Source organism: Helianthus annuus, chromosome 1 (genome assembly GCF_002127325.2).
Source record: "Helianthus annuus cultivar XRQ/B chromosome 1, HanXRQr2.0-SUNRISE, whole genome shotgun sequence".
NCBI classification, from domain to species: domain Eukaryota; kingdom Viridiplantae; phylum Streptophyta; class Magnoliopsida; order Asterales; family Asteraceae; genus Helianthus; species Helianthus annuus.
Window position 1 is genome coordinate 126,097,650 of NC_035433.2, and position 9,381 is coordinate 126,107,030.

The 9,381-nt window shown below is 37.1% G+C and overlaps 1 protein-coding gene and 1 long non-coding RNA gene across 2 annotated transcripts; both read left to right on the plus strand.

Annotated features, from left to right (window-relative positions):
* The first annotated feature begins 901 nt into the window (after positions 1–901).
* LOC110904428 lies at positions 902–4,155 on the plus strand. Its single transcript, XR_002572525.2, has 3 exons — positions 902–1,439; positions 1,917–1,980; positions 3,980–4,155. It is a non-coding gene; the product is annotated as an uncharacterized LOC110904428 (long non-coding RNA).
* Positions 4,156–4,161: 6 nt separating this feature from the next.
* LOC110904427 (probable 2-oxoglutarate-dependent dioxygenase AOP1) lies at positions 4,162–5,804 on the plus strand. The gene is made up of 3 exons (XM_022150280.2): positions 4,162–4,515; positions 5,204–5,531; positions 5,655–5,804. The coding sequence occupies exons 1-3, from the start codon at positions 4,415–4,417 to the stop codon at positions 5,802–5,804; spliced, it is 579 nt and encodes a 192-aa protein (XP_022005972.2). The 5' UTR covers positions 4,162–4,414.
* Positions 5,805–9,381: the final 3,577 nt, after the last annotated feature.

A 9,381-nucleotide genomic window follows, 5' to 3' on the forward strand; every position in this document is an offset into this window, starting at 1 on the left:
TTATTATATTGAATTTTGAATTTTGAGTAAACAAGATGTGTTACCATAACATGTAGTTTTGGTATAGCATTAACTTTGAGGACAAAATTATTTTAAGATAGCGTAGTATTGCAATACCCTCAATATTTTAATCTTAAATAATAAACACAATGACAAATAACAATAATATATGAATCGAATTAAATATTATTAGTTGTAAATAACCCTGTTTGAGATTTAATCAATTTTGTCACCAATTAATTTTAGTTATCTTGCAAAAATGTAATTTATGTAATCCCAAAACTGTTTGTATCTTCATGTACACATTTCTAAGTTTCTGAACCAACTATGTTCGAGTTCGAATTTTGATATAATATTATTTGTCCGACATCTAAATTTTGAGTATGAAGTTTTAATACTAAAACTTAAATCACAGGCCATTGATACTTCCTAGTCTAGATATAAGATACTTTATACGTTTTGTTAGGTATTCTACTAGCAATTTCGAGGACGAAATTTTCTTTTAAGGGGGTAATATTGTAACATATGAAAATTCGAAAACCCTAAAATTAAATGATATTGATTAATTATGTAGGTTTTCCTTTAAAACGAGTTTAATGTATGTTAAAATTTATTAAACGATAATTAGTTTTAACCAAACATTTTGTTTTGGTAAATAAGTTCTTTTAGCAATATTGCGTGTGTATATATATATATATGCTAATAATAACAATTTTATTAGGTTATAACAATTTTAGTGTTGATTAAAATTTAAAGTAAACTATGAGGTTTATTTGGTAAGTTGTCTAATAAGTTAGGGGAGAATATGAAAATATAAAATAAATCATTTGATTTATTTTCAATTCGTCATCTTCCCTTCCTGACATTTACATTCCATTTTTTCGTAGCATAATTTCCATAACTGAGGAAGTAATATGAGTTTATGATTATTTCCATTATTATTATTATCATTATGAGGTTAGTAATGATTGGGATCCTTCAACGATATGGATTGCTTCATTTTCTGGTCACGCAATTTAACACACCTACACACTCTAGCAAATTCTTTTGAACCTTCGCCGCACACAAACCTACCGCCGCCGCTCGCCAAATGAATCGCAACCGTCATGACAAGCCGTCACTGTACCACGTCTGCTCTCTTAAACTACACACGAGCCAGCCACCACCGCCATTACGTTTCGTTGTATCCGGTGAGAACATCACCGATGTACAACACCATGTGTCCATCCGCCGTGGTTCAGGTCGCTACCGCCGCCATCGGTCCCAACTCACGAATCAGTCTCTGTTGCCGTTTTTTTTATACAGTTACCGATCATTGCCACCTACTGGTCCCCGCTTGATTGCTACAATACACTTCCGGTTAACGAGCACCATTTCTCTTGTCTTGAAACTTTTCGGCCACTCATTATATACTTATAGACGGTCCTCTTTCCTGCAAGGTAAAACTCTGGCAACCGAGATTTAACACCCCTCTTTGTAGGCATGCATATTTTCTGAACCGACCAATATAAAATGGCCAAATTGATTTTTCTAATCGTCACCGGTTTGTTTCAATCTCATACTCCCACCTGATTCATGGGTTTAACATGTTTAAAGGGTGCCTTGTTTAAAACTTCTTGATATGGTATATGTGTGAGCACTAGTAAATTAAAAGAATGTGATATAGCTAAATATTTTTTTTATATTATAATATTTCTACGATAGAGTTTGTAAAATATGAGTTCTATACTTAACTTAAGTTTTATTAATTTTAATGGTTTTATAAATTATATTGGTCGTACTCGTAAAAGATTCAATTGTTTTTAACAACAATGATTTTTACTAAATATGTTATATCATGGAAACCGGTGGTGAAGTCGTATTCGGAAACTCGAGCAATGCCTTATATTAACGTTTAAAAGGAATTTTATATTTAGGTTGTCGTATATGATTCGGGTGAGACGTTATAATTTTTGTCAAGTTGCGAGCTAAGCTTTTAAGGTACGGATTCTGTTTTTCTTTCATCGTAGTATACTTTTATTTTTTTGTTACTCGTTGGCATAGATTTTGTTTTCTTTTCATCGTCGTGTAATCTCCAATTCCTTATACGACACGAATTTCATTGGTCTTGATATCGCAGTATAATCTTATTTTTCGTTACTCTTTAGTACAGATCCTAGTCCTTGTTTGGTGTCTGATTGCCTTGGTTTGATACCTATATTTTTTTTGATATGTGTTACGTCATCTGAGTCAGTATTGTATTTGTCTGTTTATAAATTAATGTGTTGTAGCATGCCATACCTCAGACTTGTACTCATGGTCGCATGTTCCTGTTAGTATTATTTTTTAGTTGCCTGTAAATTATTTATAAGGCGTTAATATTTGTACTCTGCCACCTAAGCATGTCTGGCTTGTCGTTTGGGCGTCAACGACATGGCACTTATCGTGAAGGTGCGTAATAAAAGTTCACGGCGTCTCTAGCTTGTGCTTGTGTAGCACCTTGGCCACTAGAGGCGTATAGATCGATCTTAGCTCTGAGTTTGAGTTTGTTTGTCTGGAGATGGAATAATGGGTGCACGCCACACTCACCATCTCATAGGTGCATGGACTAGCTAGCTGTGTACCAGTCTGTTTCTGTTTCTGGCTTTGGGTGCTTCTGTGTTACACGACTTATTTTGTTGATATATAGTTGTCGTGTAAGTTAGTATATGTTTTTGTATGTGAATATGTTAAGTATCTGTTCTGATATGTCTGATATGTTTGTATGCATCTGGTTATGTTTCCGATTGTGTATTGGGTTAATTATGCTTTTGATTGTGTTCCGTATCCGATTCTGTTATGTATCAGCTATGTCTCTTTTGACTCAGCATATGTACTGGGTTGTATCAGATTTGTCTTGGTCAGTATCAGTCTCAGTTTGGATTTAGATTCCGTGATATACGTTTAGTTTGTGTCCGACAATATCTGTATTCAGTATTTGATTCGGTGTCTGTCGATATTTTTTTGTTGAATCTATCTTTGTTCCGTGTCCATTTTTCCGATCGGTTTAAGAAATTTCGTAAGGATTAAATTATTCTACGTTTAAAATCAAGTTATCGAGATTATTTTGGTTATTAAATATAAATCTCCAAAGCTATACAAATAGTTATTTTTAATTAAATAATAACTTATGAAATTTGATTAAGTAATAGAGATGGTTTTGAATCTGAACGTTATTTTAAATATAATAGCTTCAACAATCCTTTCTTTTAAAGATTATATTATTTTTAATGGTATTTAACATGTCCAGGCTTACGTTTTTTGTTTTGTTTCTGTATCGGCTTTCCATGTCAGTTTACGTAACTTTTATAAGTATTGCATTTGAAATCCGGTTTATTACATTTATTATATTTTTAAATTATAAGTTTTCAAAGTTAGAAAATTGTTCTTTTTGTCTAATGTTGATTTGCTATGAAATGTGATAAACTATTTTATTTTGATAAAATTCAAACACTCAATATAAGAAAATACTTTTGCCAAGTATCTTATTTTAAAAATAATAGCATTATTAAACGTTATTTAAAATATTCGATAGTTATTATTTCTTGGATTTGTATAAACATTCCATTTAAAAACTACAAATGATAGGTTGGAAACTTTTCTGGTTATACGGATACTAGATTAATTAAACAATATTTTCAATAAGTTTGTTTATACAAGATAACATATTTTAGTCATCGTGGTCAACGATGTATCAGTCTCTACAACGATTTTGTGTTGACTTTTGTTTCCGTATCAGTTTTCGTTACAATTTCAGATCGGTTCGTGTATCAGTTTTTGCATCAGTCATGAGCCTCCATTTGTTTTCAGTGACCGTTTCAGTTCAGTCTCAGTTCAGTTATGTTCTGTTGTGTTTTGCTTCCGCTGATATGACTTTACTTGTACTGTTGATTTCTCCGTTACTGAGCAACTTTTGGCTCAGCCGTATTTTTCTTTTTGTGTTTGTCTTATTTTTTTACAGGTAATCTGGGATAATATGGGATTTCAGTGAGGAGCGTTAGGAAGTTGCTGACCAAGATTCTTTATTTCAGTAACGTAATAAAATGTAATTAAGATCTTTTATTTAATGTTATGGATTGGTTTTTAGTTTTGATATCTGTAAGAGTGACACGTCAGCCCTATTCGGGTCGGGGTGTTACAATGTAAGTTTCCTGTTATCGACTTCTCAGTAAAAAACTTAAACCCGGGTTCAGACTCTTGGACGAAAACTTGCGGTGAAGTTACGCGTGCACTTGAAGAATACGGGTGCTTCATAGCCTTGTATGACCAAGTGTCCCAGGAGCTCCACGATGCAGCGTTCGTTGCATCACAAGCGGTACATAATCTTCCTGTTGAAGCCAAAGTCCGAAACACTTTAGATGCACAAGGTTATGGTTTTGTTGCCCAACCAGCCAACATGCCTCTTTATGTAAGATTAAGCATTGAGAATGCAACCACTGCAAAAGGAGTTCAAGGATTTGCAAAACTCATGTGGCCCAATGGAAATGATACTTTCTGGTATATCTAGTGTTCTGTAACAAAACTCACCATATCTATCCATCTATCTATATACATATATATATATAGAGAAAAAGTATATCGTACAAAATGCCTTAACCCCAGAAAGGAAATCTCGCATGTTGCAAAAAAACCAAAGATCGCATGTTAAAAAAAAATTTGCATGTTAAAAAAAATCTCATGTTGCTGAAAAAACCAAAATCGCATGTTAAAAAAAAATTGCATGTTGATACTGCATCTCGTACGCATTGTACGTTAAAGCAATTTGTACAACAACCGGCCTCTATATATGTGTGTGTATATATATATACAGGGTTAGGGTAAAATGAAAACTTATACGAGTTATGAGAACTTAGAGAACTCGGCCTTATGAAAGGTTTTTTCAAAATTTTTTTTTCCAAAAATCCTATAAAAATCACCTTTTCCAAAAAATGTTGTAAAAAGTGATGTTATGCTTATGTAATCAGCTTTTTACCGCTGTTGTAAGGGGCCGAAAAACACCATTTCGAATTTTTTTTACGACAATATTTCTAAACATTTTAATCTAGGGATGAGAAAAAATGGAGGCAAAACTCGTACGGGAAAGCCGAGTTCTCTAAGTTGTTATAACTCGGAGTGTTTTCCCTTGATCTTGATCCTATATATATAGAAAATCTAATGAATTGAATATGATTTGCATGTGTTTTAGTGAAAGTGTATTGGCATTCACAAAGGCTTTAGCTGAGCTAGAGCAGATGGTGATGAGAATGGTGGCGAAAAGTTATGGAATCGAGAAACACTATGAAAGGCTCCTTGGGTCGACTACTTGTATACTGAAGTTCAATAAATGCGTAAACCCTAATCAAGAAAATGAGAAGAAATTGGGTGTTATCCCTCACAGGGATAAGAGTTTCATGACTGTTATCCAACAACAAGAAGAAGGAAAGGGTCTAGAGGTACAAACAAAAGATGGGGAGTGGACTCAAGTTCATCTTTCACCTTCAACTTGCATAGTCATGGCAGGGGACGCGTGCATGGTAAATATATATAATATATGCGCGCGCGCACACACAGAAAACAAAAGTGTGCGCGAGGTTCATTACGCATTATCAAATGTGAAATGTGAGGTTTATTTTTGGTGTTGTTTTTTCTTCTTTTAAGCATGGTCGAATGGAAGAATCGAAGCACCATATCATAGGGTGATAATGCAACAAAATAAAGATAGATATTCGCTTGTTTTATCTTCTTTTATCAAGGGTGGATCTATCCGGACACCTTCTCCGTCTATTTTCACACTTTTTGTGCCCTAGACGCCTCGTATAGGTCTATACGAGGCGTCTAAGTACCCTCGTATTGACCCCTCGTACAGGGCTAGACTCCCCGTATGATGTGACTGATGTGACGTTGTACGAGGTGCAGAAGCTGGTCGGGAAAAGCAACCCTATACGCCTCGTATAGGGCTATACAAGGCGTCTAGAAGGGTGTGGAAATAGGGAATAAGGTGTGTGAATATGTAGACCCTTTATCAAAGGTCTGAAGATTGAGGTGCCTCAAGAACTTGTCGATAAAGACCATCCTCTACAGTTTAAGGCATTTGATCACTACGATTATATTCAATACGTCAGTGATACCACCGTTGAAGGGAATAGGATGAAAGGCGCCATCAGTTCCTACTGTGGAATTTGAACATCTCGATCCGTCTGTCTATCTATCCATCTATTTGTCTGTCTGTCTATTAAGTTGTTCATTATATTGTGTATTTGTGTTGTGTGACCTACTTATATGTAGGTATCCTTTGTTCCTTGTTTCCCTTTGTTTGAATAAATGCAAATCAGTTATGTGAAGTACTCTTGCTACTATATTTGTTACTGCTACAAACTACAAATTAATGAGTATACAACATAGTAAGTGGTATAATTCCATTATATGAAAGCACCTAAAAACCTCACTCTCAGAATTGATAATGGTAGTACTTAAAATTAGAAAAAATTGTGAAACCATACGTACTTTTTACAAAAAGATATGGCAAAAAAGTATTATTTTTTCTTTTATTTTGTAAACACAAAATCAACTCTCTGGAAATTATTACATCATGTCTGGGGGTTTAGTATTGTTTGGTCTAATGTATGTATGGTAGTGTATGTTGTTATTTCTCTGGTTGTATGATATGGTTAACATACTGTTTGTTGGCGAAACAATTGATATAACAAAAACACGGACACGCTGAACACGGTGATTTGTGGGGTGTTGGGTTAATCTTGATGTTACGGGTTGTGTATGGGTCAAGTCAGGTTACGAGGCTAGAAACGGGTCGAGAACGGGTCAGATAATGGGTAATCCGTAACTAACGGATCACATGTGAAGAGTTAGTCTTATGTTCACCGATGTCATGGGTTGTTGCTACAAAACAGGAGCTCGTAGTTTTTTTTAATGCATGTGTTTATTTAGTTGTTTTCTTTAGAGCACCCGGGCTGGTGCATTAAACTATCACGGCCACCAACAATAACGCGTTATATCCCACCCCGCCTCCAAACGTCCACGTGTTATATTTTCAACGAAATCGATTTTCGTTATTTTCTTCACGCGTGATGGAAATTGTTTTGTGAGTGTAATTGTTGGTTGGGGGGAAATTGTTAGGTGTGGTGATGAGTGATGACCACCCCCACTAAAAAAGGTTGTGAGTGATGAAAAAATGGTTGATGACATGGCGGAACTTAATTGGTGCTTGTGAGTGATAGAATTCTATCACTAGTGACCACCCCTCCCCCCTTAGAGCACCCGGGGCGGTGCGTTAAACTATCATGGCCACCAACAATAACGCGTTATATCCCACCCCGCCTCCAAACGTCCACGCGTTATATTTTCAACGAAATCGATTTTCGTTATTTTTTTCACGCGTGATGGAAATTGTTTTGTGAGTGTAATTGTTGGTTGGGGGGAAATTGTTGGGTGTGGTGGTGAGTGATGACCACCCCCACTAAAAAAGGTTGTGAGTGATGAAAAAATGGTTGATGACATAGCGAAACTTGATTGGTGCTTGTGAGTGATAAAATTCTATCACTAGTGACCACCCCCTCCCCTTATAACTAGGATTTGTATTCTGAAGAGGTATGGTCCCAAATTCCTCGCCTACATGGTAAGGACCACACCACTTTTTTATCCTACATGGCGCCTACATTAGCAAGGTAATCCAGAAGCTTCTAGAAGCTTCTGGAAGACGTCAAGGTGGCACCAAAGATGCTCCGTCCGACAAGAAGAACGAAACGTGTCACCAGTCATCAACCGCCATGTAGGCCTGCAACAAATCAAGGAGCAGACCGACAACGCCAGTGCGACGTCTCCAAAATGAGCAAATGTAAGCGTGCCACGTGTACCACTACACTGACCATGACAGAGGAGACCAAAGGGATATTCCCCTTGGTCGGACAGCTGGCGCGCAACCACAGCTGGCACAGCTGCTCCTCCCTCCTTCACCCTCCGGCTATAAATAGGACCCTTCATCGTTCAGGTTGATCCATCTTGCTTTCTATACTCACACATTCAACACACACTGTTTAATCCTCCTCAGAACAGTACTTATTCTCACGCCGGAGCCTGGTTAAGAGGGAAACCCCCATATTCCCCTCTTAACGAGACTAACGGTGTTGCTGTTTTGCAGGACCCAGGTCATTTCCACGAGTAAGAAAGGAGATTGAACCCACAGAAGAAACTACCCCTCAGATTAACCTTAGTGTTATTCTGTGTTTCATCATTGGCGTCATCCGCTTTTTGCAAAAACCACAATCATCTCTTTTCTCTTCGAAAAACACTCGTCAAAATGACTGAAACAAACCCTTCACACCAGGTGGACGGAGAAGTTTCTTCCTTTGAGCTCATTTCGGACACAGCACACGTCCAAAGGGGCCAAAGGAACGAAATCATCCAAGAAGGGCAAATAAACAACGATTTTCCTAGTATTTTTGGAAGTGTATCCAGGGTTGTTAGCCAAACCACAACTGGACCCACCTTCCAACCTCCAACTAGGATCATCACCCAAACCACAAATGGAGCCACTTTCCAACCTCCACCCGGGGTAGTCCATCAAACACCCCCACCAGTGCAAACACCAAGCCATGGAGCTGGCCCCTCAGCTCCATCGAAACAAGAACGACTGAATTTCTCTGCACTTTTAGGGCTACCCGAAGGAAAAACTCTGGCTTTTTGGTATGCCGAACAGATGGCGTCTATAAACCTCGTTTATACACAACTTAGCGCACAACAAGCTTTGCTCCAAGCACAAGCTAACCAGTCAGCATTCGTCACTCCACCGCAACGGTCTCTGAGTACACACACAACTCAGCAGATCAATGCATGGAATTTACGTCCGGAGAAGGGACCTGTTCCAAACATCAGAAAGCCAAGTGCGCACGACACGCGCGACACTTATGGCAAAACAGAAAGCAATCATGTCCAAAACCCGCAAAGAAGGCCGATTCAAAGAAAGGTTTATGGTTCAAAACGCAAGAGTAAGCGAATGCCATATTAGAATGTGACGCAGCCCCAACAAGTATGAAGACTTGTATAACATGGGTAAACTAATCACATTCTGGATTTTGAAGTAAAGATGATAAGGTTTAACCCGTTTCGGCTAATTTATGCAAACTAGTTACATAACCCTTACCGAACGCATATATGCATAACGGGTAACCAAAAGAGTCATGTACAAGTTTCATAAGTTATTATGCTTAAATTATGTTGTGATATTAGTAGGATATGTAATGTTACTTTGCTGAAATCAATAAACGGAAGGTTTGAAGTGATATCTTTGTGTTATTGATTATGTTCTTGCTTGGTTTGTGTGTAAACTTGGATTTCGCACTTGTTTATACATCATACAACAGGGAATAG